The following is a 19,172-nucleotide window of genomic DNA, read 5'->3' on the forward strand; positions in this document are numbered from 1 at the left end:
ATGAAACTCATTTTAGTTTGTGGAAGAAAAGCTTAGTTAGCAGTTATTAGAAAAAAGGACTAGAAACCTGCAACCAATACTTCAGGAACCAAGTTTCAGTACATTATACAGACGCATACATACATATACCATTATTCTGGAAAAATAATTAGAAGGTAGAATAGATATATATAGAACCATTCCTTCAGATTGATTTTAAAAATCAAAAGTATATTTTACTTGTATCCTTTATATGAAAGCACAAACAGATCTGAAGGACAGACATAGGCTCCACTTAATGCCACGTACGAACTGCTGCCCCATTTGCTTGGCGTGTCACATTGTGAAAATACATTCGGTATGGTTCATAACACTTCTTATTTGGAACCCTGCAGGTTACATTGCATTAGAGAACTACTGTACCACTTGAGCTACATAGGCCAAGAACATATACAAAGACACTTGAATATGTCGATAGTCTTCTTTCTCTCCATGTAGATGCTAGCTGCAGGGATACAGTTAGGCTGGTGCAACTTATGGGCAATCACAAAAAAATGACCTTCTAGCCAAACTCTGTACCAAATCTGAAGAGGAGCCTCTGCCAGTATACCACCTCCTGAATGCGAGTCACGACACAGGTTAGGTTTGCGCTGCAGTTTCAGTGGCTCATTTGGCTTAGTCTTTGAAGGCAATACTGTGTGGCTGGCACTGAAAGGATAATCTTAACAGTCCTTTTACTAATACAGTAACAACCGTAACCCACAAGTCCAAAAAATGTCGCTTTTGCAGCAAAGGTAACAATCTTGCTCAATGCTGAGGGGGGAGGCACACTGTAAAAGAGAGCACATAAAATCATGGTTTATCAGACTATTCTTAAAACTCTTGCTGTTTTCTAAACTAGAAGGAACATTACTATACATTACTGCCGTGTATATTTTACAGTACGGAATCTATACACAGCAAGTTTTGGCAAATACTATTTTCATAGTGCATGTCCTGTCTGTCAAGTCCAAACCTTTGCTCAAATTAGCTTTGCAGGAGGGGAGAAGCACAAACTAGAACCAAGTCACTGTAAGCGCCTTAATTCTTGTGTTTACTCTCATTATTTGAGTCAGGCTTGACTTTTGCATTTACCATAATTTTAAAATGGAGCATTTAATGTCCATGACAGCCTTACCATAGAAAAACGCATTTTAAAGTAGTTTATGAGTAGCTTTAATGCACATTCTTTATAAGGCTGAACAAAAAATTAAATCACTTACCTTGGGGAGAGTCTGAAGCTACCTGCTTCTTCTGTGGACCTATGATTATCGCCACCGATTGGCAAGAAATCAACGGGAGAGTCAGCACTGGAGCTGACTGGGGTAAGAAAATCATGGCAGACGACATGTTCAGCTGAACATGTCCTGCACTGAAAATAGCTGGGGTGGGGAAAGGGATAAACGCATATGTGGGGATTCTGCATAATCCCTCCATGCATTTACAATGCGGACACCATGTAAAAATTGTAAATGTTATGCCCAATATTTTTTTTTTAGTAACGCAAACTAGGGTTTTATAGAGAATCAAGATGTCCTTAAGTGAATAAATGAGTACAGCCATAAGTTATGGGAGTTTTCACCTAGTACATTTGCTTAGTAGCCCTGCACAGTTTCTATAAAATACATAACTGTTAAAGAGACTTAAATTTCTCTTAAAATAGAATCAAGCCAAAGTTTGTGTTGACAATTGTTTTGTGTGCTAGAATGAAAAATGTTTACCTCATTATTTCTTCGATGTTTACATCGGTGTTCCAGTTCTTTTCGATCCCAGGCACGTGTCCCATCCCAACCACTCCAACCACAATGGCTGGGATGCTTTTTCTAGGTTCATCTGCACAGACAGAATAGTGTAACCAAGAATTGTCTATCCCAAGACGTGTCCAAATAAAACAGAAAGAAAAGTGACAAATATCCAGAAAACCTAATGCAGTAGACAAGAGCTCTCCTATATACTGCTTCCCACCATTCAGTATAGAAGACAGAGCAAAAATCTTGCATTCCATAAAGAAAAAACAGACAAAGCTGATTTCAGATACCAGGAAAATACACAGGAAAAGATCAGTATATTGTACATGTTTTAGGGGGATTCTACAAAAGTAGTAACATCAATTTTGGTACGTATACGAAATGACCCATGGCAATTTTAAGGCATGTAGTAGTGTAATACTGCTACAGTTAAAGCATAATGATAAGATTCCATTGGGTCAAGTTTGCCATGTTAAGGAAAACATTACATACCAATGTGCCCAAAATACCTTTTTTCAGTATTATTTCATTTTCCATTTTTTTTAAAATATAAATGGATTAGATGAATATATAAAACTAGTTTAGGTCCTGCAGACTCAGGGGAGTGAAAAGAATACAAGGAGGCAAAATAATTACTTTCAGAGGCGTGAGGTAGTTCTGTTCTCCTAGCTGCTTGCTTCAGCATGTAGGTAAGATAGAGATCCCTCTCAGAGACTATGGTACGGTGCAAATCTGGAAACTCTCCAATCATTTCTGCCATCATCTGCTCCAGAAGGTCCTTCTGCTTACACTTTTCGACATCATCCTCGCTGAAAAGAAAGAGCTGTGTTACAAGCGGGAGGATGTGTATAATTTTATCAATGTGTATTTTTCTCCAGCAGTATTTAATCTCAGAATGGGTGATTTAACACTTTATTACCAGATGTATCATTGAGGATCATTGCATTTTATTTATTAACAGATTGCGTAGCGCTATTACCACATTAAAAGTGACAATAACACGCCAACAAAGCTACTTTACGGCTATCTTAAAGAATAGATTTGTAAAATTATTTCCAGCACTCATATCCGGAATTCACTAGTGATCCGATCTGGATCCTCATAAACGTGAAGCAAAGAAATTAAATTTGGTGCAATTAGATTTACATACCTGATAGGATCAGACAAAGAGCATAGGCCCCACGCAAGCTTAACCTTTTGCCATAACGAAAGTGCAGCAATAGCTCTCTTAAAAGTTACAGGGATAGGCCTGTCCCCCAAATGGAACTTGCAGAAAGGCACTTTGCTGGCCTAAAGAAAAGAAAAAAAAAAAAAAGGAATCATTAATCTGGTAAATATAAAAATGAATGTTATATGGAGACACACAGCAAGGACATACTGATGCCAAACGGAGTATGAGTGTATACCTACATACAATTTCTATTTATAAAGGCAGACCGTGGATGTACTGAGGAGGTCCCTATTTTTTATACCTATTTTACAAAACAAGCACTTTTGATGTAATAATGATACAGGCAACAGGACTCACTTCTTTGAAAGCCTCTCTGAATTCCCCTCCTGGAGCCATCCCAAGCTGTTCAGTAATATGAGCAGAAACCTTCAGCAAAAGCATTTGCATGAGACCAGACATGACTCCGTTCTGGCAAGAAAATAAGAGAACATATAGAAGGACTTTAATGGATTTCCATGAGAAAACATATGTAAGTTTTTACCTTTTTATATTGTGGCCAAATAAAAGAGGTATCAACTTCAACTAAGGCATTTTCCTTCAAGCCTAAAAAGGGACAGTACCACCAATAAAGAACATTCACCAATTAATAAGGGAGTATGTGTAATCATTGGTTACGTATTCTGTCTATTCACTAAAATATTTTATGTACGTCTCTCTGCTGTTATATTGGGATATTAACATTAACCACCCCAACATCACAGTACAGCGTTTCCTCTTTACTTTGCAACTGAGGCTGAATAATGGAGTACAATAGATGACTTCAGGCCCACTGTGTGAATCAGTAAACTAGTAACTATGGGCAGGTGTTACTAGTAACATTACAAAGAGAAGGAAGGAGACAGTAAAGATAAGGTGTGTGGATACACATAGGTATATTTATTACTTCAATACATATTCATTTTCCATTCACATTAACTTCATCATACCTAATTCCGCTGGCAGCATCCCTTTAAGTATATACCCTCTACATTAGATATAGAAAGGTAGTTTACGAATTGCCAATAGAAGGCATACCATTAATGCCTGTTAAGGAACAGAATTCTGCTCAATAGGGCACTTAACCTTATGTTTCATATCCTGCCCCAGGCTTAGTACACAACCTCAGCAAACCTATGTTTTTACTTTAATTATACAGAAAAACAAATGAAGGAAAAAACTGATATGTTAGAACAGACAGGCCCTCCTTATTACTATTGGAAATTTGGAGGCAGAGAAGTCATGGATGATATGGTAAGATTTGGTTCCTTGCGCACAATAATCATTTAATCATAGAAGGGGCTTTAAAATAAACAATGATTATCACCTGTTTGATTGCCTGATGAAGTTTTTCCAGATTGATTTCTTTGGCTTCTTTAAGCAACGTTTCTTCATCCATCTTTAACATGGAGACCCGATACTGACAAAGCTCAACAACCACCACATCTGGCTGGACCTCCTGAATGGTCTGGAAAATTACAGTTCCACAAAATTAAATGAGAAATCTAGGAGAATAATGTTTTTTTTGAATAATTGAAGCAATATAATAGTCCCTTTATTTGCTTCAGCCCTCAAAAGTACCTGTGGATTTAATAAGTGCTTGCGTGTAATACCTACATTCACGAGAAGCAATAAGACAGTGGGGGGGGCATTGTGACTCTCCACAAGACACCCAAAGCAGTTTCTTGTATTACCTTAACAACATCCTGCTTGCTGCTGTCACTGAAATGCGCAGTGCCTACTATGTACACCCTGCTGCCATCCTCAGTGGTAAGTTCAGTCACAGTTTCAGGGAGGGAGGGCTGTTTCTGCCTTTTCTTCATTTTCATCTCCCAAAGAATTCTAAAAGCATCTGCATCGGCTGAATTGAGGAACAAAAAGCCCAACATTGGAACCAAAATGTGCTAAATGTAAGGTCAATTAATCAAAACGAAACAATGGTCTGGTGTCTTTGATGGCAGATTAAGAACCATTTGCCCCATCTAGTGTGCCCATTATTCCTGATCTAAAGACCCAAGCCTTAATCAGTCTTTGGTCTCATCTTGGATTCAAGGTCACTTAATGCCAATTCTATACATTAAATCCCCTGGCTGTTCAACTTATCTACCACCCTGAAGCTGGTGGGGTATTATGATAGTTTCCAAAAGCCTGAGGCTTCACATTCATAAAAGAATCCATAAATAATTTGCAATTATGTGAATTTTGTCAGGACCTAAGCAGTAGAATGTGCCCCACAACTTGCCTTGGTCAACATCCACAAAGTTTGTGATCACTGCACCGCTAGTGCTCTGTTTACCAGGTAACAACATATAGCACCATAGTGACAAAAGCTATATCTATCTTGTATACATCATATTCCACATACCATACACCGATTCCTGTGGCAGTCACATTTTTCTATTCAGACCCCATTCTTAGAGGGGGGGTATCATCATGAAAGAACACCGCATACTAGTTGAACAGGCCCCAAGTATACAGTGGTGTTGTCAAGCATGCATATATTGGCCAAAACAGAATGGCTATCCCACCCTTCCGATATCCAGACTGGCGCAAGACCAGTTTATTAATTTATTTTGAATATTGTGCTTTTACAATATTGCACTAATATTGTTGTCACTTTTTTTCCAAGTACATGTGCCCCACGTTGTGCTGAGTGTTGTCTGGGCAGTACATTAGGAACGTAATATATTTTTTCATTTGTTTTCTTATCCACGTGGGATTGTTTTTTCCATTTAATATTATTGACTACTTACAGATATTGTGAGGCGAGTCTGAAGAGTCAGGTGGCCCATCATCAGAAGCTTCAGTGGAAGGCATTGGTTTTGCTTAAACATGTGAATATAAACGACAAGCTTTACTTATACATTAAAAACAGCATTTACTAAATGAGAGACAAAATCATGAAAAAAAACAGCACATTGTCAAATTAGTGCTTCTTTAATGTTTTGATGGGAAACCAGGGGCTTGTCCTTTTAAATCAAATAAATAACAGATTTGCATCCCATTATTTGCAATGTAACAAGGGTTGAATTATCCCAATTCTATTTGTCAAAGGAATCTAGCTAGTTATAAATTCCTATAAGGGCTAAATAAGTAGTATGTCTCAAAGTGTCATTAATTAAGGGGCCATCAATGCACAAGTAAGATGCCTATTTCTCTAGGATGCTTCGAAAAAGCAAGTGATTTTTCCATATCTTTGTTGGGGATTTGATGTGTTCTGCTAAATATTGGTAAGTATTTGTTTGTTCTTTCTGGACCTTATTTGCATGTAGCCAACTGGTCAGATGAGGACACCTCCTATTAACACATTAAAATAATACCGGGGCTCCATACAATGTGTAGAACGTGGGAGCCAACCACATAATTCCGAACTGCTTTTCACAGGACCCAGGAAAAGCATACATATATAGAGAGTGTATAGAAAAAATACACAAATACTTAAAAATCACACAGTATTATTAATCAACACCAAGAAGAACAATATCCCACTCGATAGCCTTTCTTCATAGAAGTGGTGTGCTACGCGTTTTATTCTGGTAAAGTGTTATTGAAGGGACAATGACTGCAGTGCATGCATACCGCCTGGCGTTGGCTCTCCTGCATTATAAAAATTACATCCTGTATTACCAACCTAACAAGTCCTGAGTAAGCACAAAAGCACACAGCCAATCAGATGGTACCTACAAACTCCCGATCAGCTGCCCAACACATCCTGCTACAGAAACACGTACAGATATTATATTGGAACATATCTGTAAGGTCCAATGTGAACTATTCACTGCTCATTAAACCTGTAACATTAACATGCCTGAAACCTACAGAAAGTTTTCACATAAAAATTTAATCACGAGTTAGATTTCTTTAATTTGCTGAAAACATTTCTTATAAGAGGATACAAACACAATCACTGTAGGAGTAAAATGGCCATTAGAATATTGTTCCTCCAGTTAATCATCTTGGACTCAACAACCAAGACAGTCTGGGCAGTGGTTGTTTTAGGTTTACAATTGCCCATACATTTTACCAAATGAAATCATAACAAGTAAATGCTCAAACCAATTACCTTTTTTATGCTAAAGACACAAAAAATGGTATTTACCATCTAAGCCTGTATTCGATTCATATTCCTGAAATATCTTCCTATAAATAACAGTTACATTCACAGCTAGATTGTCCCACTAGGCATTTGGACGTGCCCTGGTTTACTGGGTTACAGTTGTGCAGTTTATAACCGAATAGTGTGTTTGTGGGGGGAGTAAACAGCGGTTGGCCTTCATTACTTTTAGGAGCATTGACTGAAGGTTTAATTTTAGCCAGTCCTTAGGAAAACCAGATCTTACCCCATTATAAATCTAGCCTGACAAATTAGGAATAAGGGCCAGGGGCCTCCAACATGTGGCCCGCCGAGCGGTAAACGGGTGGGGAGAGCAGCACAGGGGGTGAAGTCTGTGCTGGCTGATTCTCCCTACCTTTCACCCCAACCACTTCCACATTCCTATCTCCTCTCCCCCAACGCTGCTTCTTTTCTTGCATCTTCTAGGTTTGCTTCTCTCTGAACCAGGCCTCCTGGAGCACTCCCGCAAAAAGATGGGGCCTTTTCATTTTGCGGAAAGTAGGCCTAAATAATGAAGATGGATTCGCAGGGAAAGAGAAGCGTTTCTGCATGAATCTGTCTGTGTTATTCTGGACCATTGGAGTACTTCGGCAAAAGGCCAGAGCCATGGGGGCAACTTCTTCTAAGTTGCTCCTTTTCCCTTCGCGGATGAGCACCATGAGGCCTGGTCCACTGAGAAGCGGGCGCAAAAAAAACAACACGGGGAAAAGCGGACTATAAAAAAGACACAAGAACAAGAAGAGCCAAGAAAGAACAAGCAGAGCTGGGACTATGTAGTGATGGGAGTTATGCTGTACCACCGTATGTGTCTGACTCACAATATAATGATAGGAGTCATGCTGTACCACCTTCTGTAGGTGGATCATTATATAATGATACAAGTCATGCTATAACACTGTGTGTATCACTATATAATGATAGGAGTCATGCTGTACCACAGTCTGTGTCTGGCTTGCTATATAATGGTAGGAGCCATGATGTACCACTGTCTGTTTCACTATATAATGACAGGAGTCATGCTGTATATTTTCTCTCAATGAAAAATGATTGTGGCTCATGCACACATACACTTCTGATGAAGTGGTCCACTGCAGGAAAACTGACATCCCTGTTATAAAGGATGAAATTAGTTTGCCAGTTTACTCAAAGTGTTCAGCTTCCATGATGACACTTAAATAGTTCTTATTGCAACAAAGAAGTTATCACAGAACACAATAAATTGGGTATATGGTACCAAACTGGTTATTTTAACTTCCTTTCTATATTCAATTATACTTAGAGGGTACTTAAATGTACTAGGGTGCAAATAGCCCAACAAATAACATGGTGGACTGAAATATAATTATTTGCCTATACATTATACTGGGTCAGCCATGCTCTTACTGCAGCAGGAGATCACTGGGCATGGACATTCATAACCTATAGTGACGTTTAGGAGTTGAAACCACAACTTTTCTGCAAACTCTCCTGTCAACATTCCCTTTAGTGAATAAACCCTAAAATTCAGGTTGCTTAGAACATTAGTTGCCATGGTGATAAGACCATTTTCAAAATGTTGCACCAAGTTTTCTATTTATAATAGGGAAACCAGCTGGCAATGTCCTTAATTCAGGACATTCAAGGAAAACTACATCTGGTCAACATCTTGAGAAAAAAAAAATCAGTGTTTCACCACTTATTTTCTTCTCAATATGAAACAAGCATATCAATGTATTTAATGGGAGAGAGACCTTTAGCGCTGAAGACCTGCAGACAAGCTGTGGTATAACAGTGACTGAAAACACAGGACATGATGTCACAGTTTGATGTCTTCCATCAATGCTACAGCATGTTAGAACGCCTGCCCCTGTCCTATCTTAGTAGGCCACCAATACCCCTTGTACCACTTCATAACTGTAACCTTGAGTTAAAGTTCCACTGTCCCACATAACAGTTTAAAAGGACATTCTAGCGTCCCTGACAGTCTTCTAGAGAAACAACGTACATTAAAGCACTTTAACACGCACTCTATATATCTCACTTACCTTCGCTAGATGCCACTCATTGGTGTCAAGAAAGCGTTCCCAATAAAACCAGAGTGCTTTCTGCACATTGTCTCTTAGATCCCCTCCGAACCCATGCCAATTTTTTACATTAAGTTATATACATATATAGGCTACAGTGTCCTTTTAACCGATTCTTGTCAGTTGTCGGCCCTTTTTACCTGGTCTACCCAACCCACCAACTAAAGCTGCGGAAATACATATCCAGCTTCCTGGGAAATCACATGCATATGTTCAACACAATAGGGCAGCCCTATTTCATCTGACATTAGAAAATCCACACCATACATTTTCAAAACAAGTATTTTAAGAATCTAATTGTGAAACAAATAAAAGTGGCTACATATACAACAGTGTTTCGCTTTAAAGCCCCGAAAACTGACATGTCACAACAACTCGTTAACTCTGCAACATACATCCAGGTGCACCATATGTCTCTGGCACTCGATGCATAATTAGCGTATTTTAGGCAGAAATATAGAAATTTACCTTGATCTGCTGTAAATTAGCTTTAGCTACTGGCATTTAACACATTAATTGGTACAATAATATTATATTAAATGTACTAATACTTTGCACAGACAATGTTTGATTGTAACAAGTATCATAATCATCATCATCATCATCTGGATTGGAAACCTTTAGGTTTGAGTCTGTAGAGAGGTAAATGCCTGCTGGATTTGGCCTGGGCAAGATTTAACTAGAAATCTACAGATGACCACTAATCCAGAAGTGTACAGAAGCACAACACTGCGCACGTGTAATTATTTTATAGCAAAGAACTCACTGGATCCAGTCACAAGACTGAAGACAAAATGCTGATCACAGTTGGAATATATATATCTGGCTGCTCTTAGTATCCCCGTGCCCGGAAAAGACGCTCAGCTGGAACTACAGCACATTCACGGTACAACATGCTCTACTAGTCATCTCTCAGGATGGGAACCTAGAGAGGCAGTGGCAAAGATCTTCGGGAATTGTAGTTTTAGCGCCAGGAGGAAGCGCAGCATGTTCCAGCGAGTAACGAGGTGCCTGACACCGACAGTGAGGACTTCAACTCCCAGAGTACCCCGCGGCGCAGACTCAGCTGCCTAACTACTCACCAGTCAGAATCGGCGCTGTCAGCGGAACTTGCGGCCAATTAGAGCTCAGAGTGTAAAACTTGGGTAGTGGAGTAACTAGGCGGAGAGAAAGCGACACGTCACTGCTGTGTGACGTTACATGGGCTGCGGTTGTTCATTTTTTTCTTTTGTCTTACTTTTTGTATTGCCCGTACTGCGGGCTGTTATAGAGGAAGACCGGAATAGCTTATAACCACATGTGTTTGTTAACGTGAATATGTTTTAAGCGCGTTATATAGCTTTTCTTAACCCTATTGGGGATAATATCCTTGTTTGAGGGGCAAGTCAGAGACAGATTAGATTGGCTCTTCCAGTGGATTCCCATTATAATAACTTAGTTTAACATACTCATGTAGATTCATTTCTAGTGACTTACAGGAATCAGGGGTTTGTACAATAAACCGCACGTTCATAAGCCAGTTAAAAATGTTTGTTTTGCATTTCACACTATGCATCATGAAGTGCTGAGCTGGCCCTGCATAATGCATGTTTGAAGCAAGGGCACGTGCCCAGGCAACATTGCAGTTTAAGCTGATATGTTGCTCTCTGCAACACCATGGAGATGTCTCCGCTAGAACACTGTATGTACATCCAGGTCCATAAAGATTTGGATAGTGACACAAGTTTCATAACTTAGGCTCTGTACACCACCATAATGTATATGAAAAAAGCATTTTTTTGATTGAAGTGCAAACTTTCAGCTTTAATAGAAGGGGATTAAGAAATATATTGTATAAACCATTAAGAATTAAAGACATTTTCATGTATAGTCTTGCCATTTTCAGGGGCTTAAATATAACATAATCATAAGCCAAATGATCATTCTTAATGCTTGGTTGTAAATCCTTTGCAGGGAATGAGACTGCCTGAACTATGGAATTCATGCCTGCACGTGACTTGGTTCTGGTGGTAAAAGGGTTAAAATTCACTGTCTGCCCTAGACAGGAAACAATGATAAATATCCCCCTTAATGCCACCCACGTTTAATTATGATATAACTATTATCATAATGCTGCCACCACCCAGACAATTCATAAATATGCTTTAACACAATATCTATGTGATTTCAAATTGAATATAAATTGTTCTTATTAGGTAATGCAAGTCTTAAACCAGACAAAGGCAGACAGACCTTCATAAAGGAATATTTATTGTAAATAAAACAACAACAAGTATTTATATAGCGCTTTTCTCCTGGTGGGACTCAAAGCACTTTACAGGTATATGCATATGAGAAAAAGAGTGAATTATCTGAACGATTGGGGGAAAAGATGGGTTTTAAGTCCTTTTTTTTAAAGTATCTAAAGATGGGGCCTCTCTGATTGATAGTGGTAAAGAGTGCCAGAATGTGGAAGCAGCATGACAGAATGCGGATTTTGTGCGCACTTTGGGTATTGAGAGAAGAAACATGTGTGGATCAAAGGGGGTGAGCAGGGATGTAAGTCCTATAGGGCTTTAAATGACAACACGCCTATCTTAAAGTTAATTTGATAGGAAGCCAATTGAGAGACTGTAAAATAGATGTAATATGGCATGAGCGGGGTTGATTTGTTAATAGTCTAGCTGCTGCGTTCTGAGCCAACTGCAGTTTGTAAATTTATTTTTCTGGGAGGCCTACATACAGTGCATTGCAATAATCCAGACGAGATGTCACAAATGCATGGATCAGGGTGGCAGTATCCTCTGGTGTGATTCGCACTTCACTTGACCTGAGTAGCCCTGAACCCCCAAATTCTATGCCGGTTTGGTTAGTATTTCCTAGGATCGGCGCAGTTATCCTTTGTCCTCTGATCAACAGGACTTCTGTTTTACCAGGATTTACCTTTAACCAGCTAGCTTGCATCCATTCTAAGAGATCTGCTAAGTATCTGTTGAAAAGAGATGTTGGATCCTTAGTTCCTGGTGTAAAGGAAAGGTAGAGCTGCATGTCATCTGCATAGCAGTGGTATCTTAATCCATGTTGTCTGATGATGTCCCCCAGTGGCAGCATGTATATGGCAAAAAGAGTGGGAGATAGAATGGATCCTTGTGGTACTCCACACATTAGTGGTGTGGGAGCTGAGGAACACATTCTTGATGACACCCTCAGTGACCTGTTTGTGAGGAAGGATTTAAACCATGTTAGAACTGTGCCTCCCAGCCAGTGGCGTTGCCACAGGGGGGCAAGGGGGGGGCAATTGCCCCCTCACACTGAAGGGCATCACCGGGGCCACCCGATCCGGCCGGTGGCGGCACGCGCAATGATGTCACCACATAACTTTATTAATAACTGACAATTGTCAGTTAAAGCGGTATGGGGGCATGCTGCTTAGATGCCTGTATCTCAGGCATCTAAGCAGCTACAGACCCCCAACATATACCGTTGGAAAGGTAATTATCTCACCCGTCCAAGGGTATATAGCTTGTAAAAAAAGAATTTAAAAAAATTACGTTGTAAAAAAAATGATTTAAACAAAGTTTAAAAAAAAAAAAAAGTTTAAGTAGTCTAGCTAAATGATCACTGTGGTAGCTATAAAAAGTCACATTCCCTTTTTAAAAATGGCCGATACTAATTTTTAATCCCATGATCCCTTTGATCATGGGGTTAAATTTAGCCAACGGTAGAGGGAGGCAATTTTTGAAATCCTGATGAACTGCAAATATTATTAAAATCAGCCATTTAGCCTGTGCAGTACGTGAGTAGCCATCTCATCGCTGGAGCGCCTTGCATTTTTATTGCAAAACTTATTTTTGCTGTAAAAGTGATTTTTTTTTTCTCCCTTAACCATCATTTCTTTGGGATTGTAAGGGGAAAGAATGGTGTGTGTGCTTCTGTGAGTGAATGGAGATATGAAAGGCGTGTGAATGATCAGTAATTAGGGTTGAAGCCTTGACGTGGTATTACTACTCATGTAGGAAGTTAAATTATGGCACAAAAAGTACACATTTGCAAGAACTACACCCCTTGGCGCATCAAATGAGGGGCTGTATGTGTTTCTAGTACAAACCTGGAGTGCGCTAGACACAAATGAACATGTCGCTATGGATAGAAAAAACATTTTCTAGCCAAAGCGACACATTCCATCATTATTTGTGCACTCAACTTTTGTCCTAGAAATACATGTAGCCCCTCATTTGAAGCTCCAAGGGGCGTAGTCTCTTAAAATGGATGAATTGTCTGAATGAGGAAGAGCATGAGTTAATGTGTGGATGAATTGTCTGAATGAGGGAGAGCATGCGTTAATGTGTTTGTGTGTATCATAGATGTATAATTGTGGAAGGGCAAAGATGGCACATGCAGGATGTTTGAGCCTTGGGAACCGAGATGGCACAGGCCAGGTGTATATGGGACAAAGATGGCAAATCTTATGTGTGTTATCTGGGTGCTGGCCAGGTTCTATGTGGACAGTGTGGATGCCAGGGCTTGCTTTGGGGTGTGCAACCTGTGATCTATGCCTGTAATTTAGGGGGTTTTAAATATACCTTTAATGCTGTGTTTTTATGTGAATTCCAATTGATCTGTACCTGCAAAGCTGGGGTTCTGTGTTATTCTGTAGATCCATATCTACTATGCTATGTTTCCATACATTATTTATGTATACCTGCAAATACAGGGTTTGTATGTCTTGTTCAGTTGATTAATACCTGCAATTCTGTTTCCATGTATTTATTTGATCTATACCTGCGATGCTACGTTTCATATATTATTATTGTATACCTGCAAATACAGGATTTGTATGTCTGATTCTGTTTATTTGATATATACCTTCAGTGCTGAGATCACAAGTGAATTTCAATTGATCTATACATGCAAAGCTGGGTTTGTGTGTTAATGTATTGATCTATACCTGCTATCGGCAGCAGGGTCTAATATTTATATATATATATATATATATATATATATATATATCGGCAGCAGGGACTAATATTAATATATATCGGCAACTGGGGCTAATAATATATATGGGCAGCAGGGGCTAATATATATATCAGCAGCAGGATCTAATATTAGGCCCTGAAATCATTTAGTGCAAAAGTTAAGGTATTGTGTTGTTTAAAGGATTTCAAGGATTAGTCGTACTAAATTGTGGCTTCAGGCTTCCCATGTTGAATGATCAAGTATTGTATTGTCCAATAACAAAAGTATCATTCCATAGCACATTACTTTTGGCAATATATATATATATATATATATATATATATGTTTTTTCAGTGGTATGATTTAATGGTGGAAATTATTAATGGCCCCCCCCAGTTTGACTGTGGTATCTTGTGTGCCCCCCCTATATACTGTTTCTAGAGTCGCCACTGCTCCCAGCCACCATAGGTCTTGCAGCCGCTCAATAAGAATCTTATGATCAATGGTGTCAAATGCTGCTGACAGATCTAGAAGAATTAGGATTGAATGATCACCATTGTCTCTTGCCATCAAGAGGTCATTCAGAATACAAACCAGGGCAGTTTCAGTGCTATGACGTTTTCTGAAGCCTGAGTGGAAAGAATCAAAGATATTACTTGGCAGATGGGCCTCTACTTGCATTAACACACATTTTTCAATTATTTTTCCCAGAAAAGGGCGGTTGGAGACGGGCCTATAGTTTGTTAAGCATTCTGGGTCTAAGGAAGACTTTTTTAGAAGAGGTTTCACGATTGCTTATTTCAGTACGTCTGGAAAAACTCCGGAGTCTAGAGAACATTGGACTATTTTTGTAAAAACTGGGCCCACTGAGCATGCAGGGAGGAGATTTTTAGGTGCAGGATCTAAGTCACACGTGGTTGCCCGCAGGTTTTGTGAGATTGAGATGATTTTTTCCTTGCCCAGTAGTGTGGGGGAATTTGAACCCCTGGTTTTGTACCTCTGTAATGCCTTTGACTGTCATTTTGCAATAGTGGAAGCTATCTTATCTGAAAAGTAGGCTGCAAAATCTTCACATTTGGACTGTGTGAGATTTGTGGAGGTATGCAGGCAAGATGGCATGCAGAGCCTTTCTACGGTGCGAAAGACAATAGTAACATTGCAAACAAAAACATGATAAGTAGATTATTTACACCAAACAGATAAAAAGGAGAAATTAACAGAAAGCCTAACTACTCATTTTGAGGGTAAAGTAATAGTTTTTTCTGTCTGTAGGGGCTCCAGCAAGGAAAGATGGTGACTTACTCAAAATGAGATCTTGGCCCAAGTAAGCACACTAGAGATTTTCCCCATCGTTAGACTTGTAACTTCTTAGTTCATTTTAGGTTTCCAAGCAGCCCAGAGGTGATGTAGGCAGAGGGAAGACGTACTTATAGGAACCATAAGCGACTCCCCGTTGTGTTCAAATAGAGACTTTTTGATCTTTTATCTCTCCTGTGCTCTCCATAGAGAACATTTATTTTTTGCAATTTATAAAGTCTATAGATATGTCATACTTGCTGCTTATGACATAATACAACAAACTTCACAATTCCCTTTATGAGGTTTAATGCGCACTAGCCATATTTGTATATTTTGTTGGGTGTGCTTTCCCCATTCTAAATCCACAAAGGGAGCCATGGAGGCCACTTTGAGAAGCCATCCACTGGCTACCTGCCACCTAAACAATTAAATGTAAAATCCTTGTACTAACATAATACTGCTCCACCATATATCTCTGCCCTCATAACAAAATTCTCCCCTACTTAATCGTTACGTTATTCCCATAGGCTAAGGTTTTCCTCCACACTAACAAACTCTTTCTTTTCCCGTCTACAAGAGGTGCTGCCCCATACCTCTGACACTTACTTCCACCAAACCTCCAGCTTTCACCCTCCCTGCCAACTTTCAAGAAAAATCTCAAAACCCGCTTCTTCAGAGATGCATACCATCTCAAAGGCTAGAACTTAGCTGCCACTAACACAACCCCACACTACCTCTCTCCTTTCTCCCCACCTTATATTTCTCCTCACCCACTCCCCCAAGATTGTAAGTATGCAAGCAGTGCCTTCTCTACCTAATTTATCTGTTTGTCTAAGTCATTCACTTCTAGTCTTGTCATATACCCTGAATATACAGTTGTTTAAAAAACAAAGTACACCCTCCTTGAATTATATGGCCACCACCATTTTTAACCATGGGCATGAGGTACTTTTCCATATGGGTACCTCTCTGTGTGCCAAACTTCTTAATTATTGCCCTGTTCCAGTGTACCAAAAATGGAAATATACTTAAAGTATATTTATCTCATATGAATTCATATTCATCTATGAATTTTTGGATAAACCTGTGTTGTGTTAGCAATTGTTTGATTTCCATAGGAGAAGAGTATTTTGTGTAGTTTTTGAAGAAAACATCAAAGGGTTAAAGGATTAAACAATAAAGACAATTTTTCATAGAAGAGAAAGGCGGGTCTTTAATTAAAGGGAGTTTAGGACCCAGTAGACACCAAGAAAGAGTGGAGATAGGCATAGGCAAAGTGCTGTAAGAAAGTAGTTTGGTCCCAGAATGTTTTTAGGGCTGTACATATTAGCCTCACCTGCAGCTAGAGCCCTGCGCAGGACTGCTATTTTAATCCCGCTGATTTTTGGTCCAATCCCGGCCGCTCCCGCAATGTGTGTGTTCAATCCCGCCCGGTCCCGCAACATATGTGGTCAATCCTGCCCGCTCCTGCCACATATGTGGTTAATCACGCCCACCTCCTTACCTGGAAAGTGACGTCACATCATGTGACTCCACTGTGTTCCTGGGCGGAGCAAGAGAAGAGAAGCTGTGAGGGAGCAGCGCGAAGGCAGCTTTTGCGAGATTGTGCGGGATTACCAGGACCCACAGGTACAGTGTCTGACCTCCCACTCCCGCCCGCAAGACCGCCCGCGCCTGCCAGTTTTTTGTGCGGGTTACCTGCAGCCACTAAATAAGAACTGAGGCCTTATTAGGGAGGATGTATAACAGCAGATCTGAGAAGTTACCTGGGCTGTGAAGCTGCATCGTTTTTAGAAATCCCATTTGTTTGTAAGGTTGCCATGGAAACAAGAATCTCATACTGTAAAGTGTTCAGATACAGCATAGCAGTGTCACATAAAGCAGTCACAGTGAAATGAATGGATTCCCTGCCTGTTCTGCTCTTATATAGGCTCTCTTTATTACTAGTCTGCTTTTTTTGTTCGCACAGCCATTGGACATTGAGTTTTGTGAGTTCAGGGATTTGGAATATGATATTGTCAATAATGTGTTCATTATACAATATATTAAAATAAAAGGAAGTTTCTGAGTTGCATTTAGTTCTGTAGCTTTTCCCAGATACATAAAAGGTGTTTTTAATTTGACCATCTGTTGTCTACATAGTATGCAGATGTAGGGTAGTCAATCGCTTGCGTTTTGGATCAACAACAATTGAAGATTATGCTAGCTTTAGTGTACATATAATCTTAATTTTAATAATGACAGGAGGCGAATATTTTCCCTCCCTTACCCTACTCCCCTTCTATATTTTTGCTTGTTTATTTTTTTTATCCTGGGGTTTTTGATAAGGGTTAAGAACGTGAGGACTATGATTTTGATTGTTCTAATGCTTTATTGTATATGCTTATATTAGTTGCATTATCAGTGATATTTTATTCTAAGTTCATGGTCCATGGTTACTGACCACCCTTCTTTATTCCCAGCTTAATTTCCAGGATGTTTCTGAAGTTTTCTTTTCTTCATGGAATGATTTAGTTTTTTTTGCATTAAAGGAGTTTCGAGTTCATGGAATCAAGCCTCTACAGCCACAGTTCCTCTCATGAGGATTTCGGTCTTAGATGGAGGATTCGGTCAGAAGTGGTCGTTTTGATTTCAAGTTATCTGGATGTCTGGTCTGTTTCTGGCGCAAAGAAAGAGGGGGCGTGGCTTGGAACAGGGACCTATATAGACAGACTGTTTTGATTAAGTTTTTAACTCTTTCAGTGCTGCTGTTTGAAGCTAGTAAAGAGAGATAAGCAAATATTTGCTTATGACCCTCAAGATCATGGCAAAAGGTGAGAATGCATATGCTCCCTGGGGTGGCCAGAGTTGGAGAAATGCATCCACTGCTATACACTCTGGGTCTGGGAGACAACTGAAGAACTCGGGGAAGCGACAACTCGACCGGGATGCGAACAGATCCACCGTCAAAGGAAAATCTCCGGAAGAGCCTTGGACCGAACTCCCCCCAAACGATTGATATACTGTACCTCTGACACATTGTCCATGCGAAGCAGTATGCAACAATCCGACAGATGACCAGCCGAACTGCGAATGGTAAAGGAGTCCTCTATCAACTCGAGGCAATTGATATGAAGGCCCTCTTCTTCGGGAGATCAAGGACCCCCTAATGCTCCCTCTGAACATGACGCGCCCCATCTCCACAGGCTCGTGTCTGACTCCAGGACAAAGGATGGGCCGAAAATGGCTGTGCCATTCCATGCTTCCATGTGTCTGATCCACCAATTCAGTTCTGACCTCACATCTGCTCGTAGGACTGCTGATTCCTGAGGAAAGACATCTTCAACCTCTGCATGGCCCGATAATGAAAGGGTCCTGGGAAAATCGCCTGAATGGATGCTGACAGGACTCCCACGATCCGGGCGAGCTGTCGAAGCGGAATCTGATCTAGACGGACTGGCTTCCTCAATTCCTTTCTGATGTTCACAATCTTCGCTAGCGGAGTGTGGAGGATGCACTGACGTGAGTGGATCTTGAAGCCCAGGAACTGAACCAGTTCAGCTGGGGATAAAGCCGACTTGTCCCGGTTGACTGTGAATTCCAATAACTGCACGGTATATCTCGTCTTATATGCAATCCTGGAAACGTTGTTGCAGAAAATGAGTAAGTCGTCGAGATAAATGATGCATCTGAAACCTTTTGTTTTGAGATGTGCCATAACTGGTTTCATCAGCTTGGTGAAGCACCATGGTGCTGAACTCGGACCGAATGGTAAGCAGGTAAATTGGCATTTTTGCCCTTTTCAT

The 19,172-nt window shown here is 40.0% G+C and overlaps 1 protein-coding gene across 1 annotated transcript; it reads right to left on the reverse strand.

Annotated features, from left to right (window-relative positions):
• Positions 1 to 637: 637 nt before the first annotated feature.
• On the reverse strand, positions 638 to 7,506 carry LOC149302846 (traB domain-containing protein-like). Its single transcript, XM_089482018.1, has 9 exons — positions 7,488 to 7,506; positions 5,727 to 5,798; positions 4,668 to 4,834; positions 4,301 to 4,441; positions 3,295 to 3,405; positions 2,917 to 3,056; positions 2,403 to 2,575; positions 1,740 to 1,851; positions 638 to 809 (listed from the first exon to the last, which is right to left on the reverse strand). The coding sequence occupies exons 1-9, from the start codon at positions 7,504 to 7,506 to the stop codon at positions 638 to 640; spliced, it is 1,107 nt and encodes a 368-aa protein (XP_089338144.1).
• Positions 7,507 to 19,172: the final 11,666 nt, after the last annotated feature.

The sequence above is a fragment of the Sceloporus occidentalis genome, unplaced genomic scaffold, assembly GCF_023333645.1.
Source record: "Sceloporus occidentalis isolate IW3139 unplaced genomic scaffold, rSceOcc1.0.p SCAF_17, whole genome shotgun sequence".
In the NCBI taxonomy this organism is placed as follows: domain Eukaryota; kingdom Metazoa; phylum Chordata; class Lepidosauria; order Squamata; family Phrynosomatidae; genus Sceloporus; species Sceloporus occidentalis.

Excerpts from the sequence above, each read along its gene's own strand:
- LOC149302846 (XM_089482018.1), bottom strand. Across the intron at positions 4,442-4,667 it reads GCAAGCAGGATGTTGTTAAG|ACCATTCAGGAGGTCCAGCC; the intron begins GTAATACAAGAA and ends GTAATTTTCCAG. Across the intron at positions 810-1,739 it reads AACATCGAAGAAATAATGAG|TGTGCCTCCCCCCTCAGCAT; the intron begins GTAAACATTTTT and ends TCTCTTTTACAG.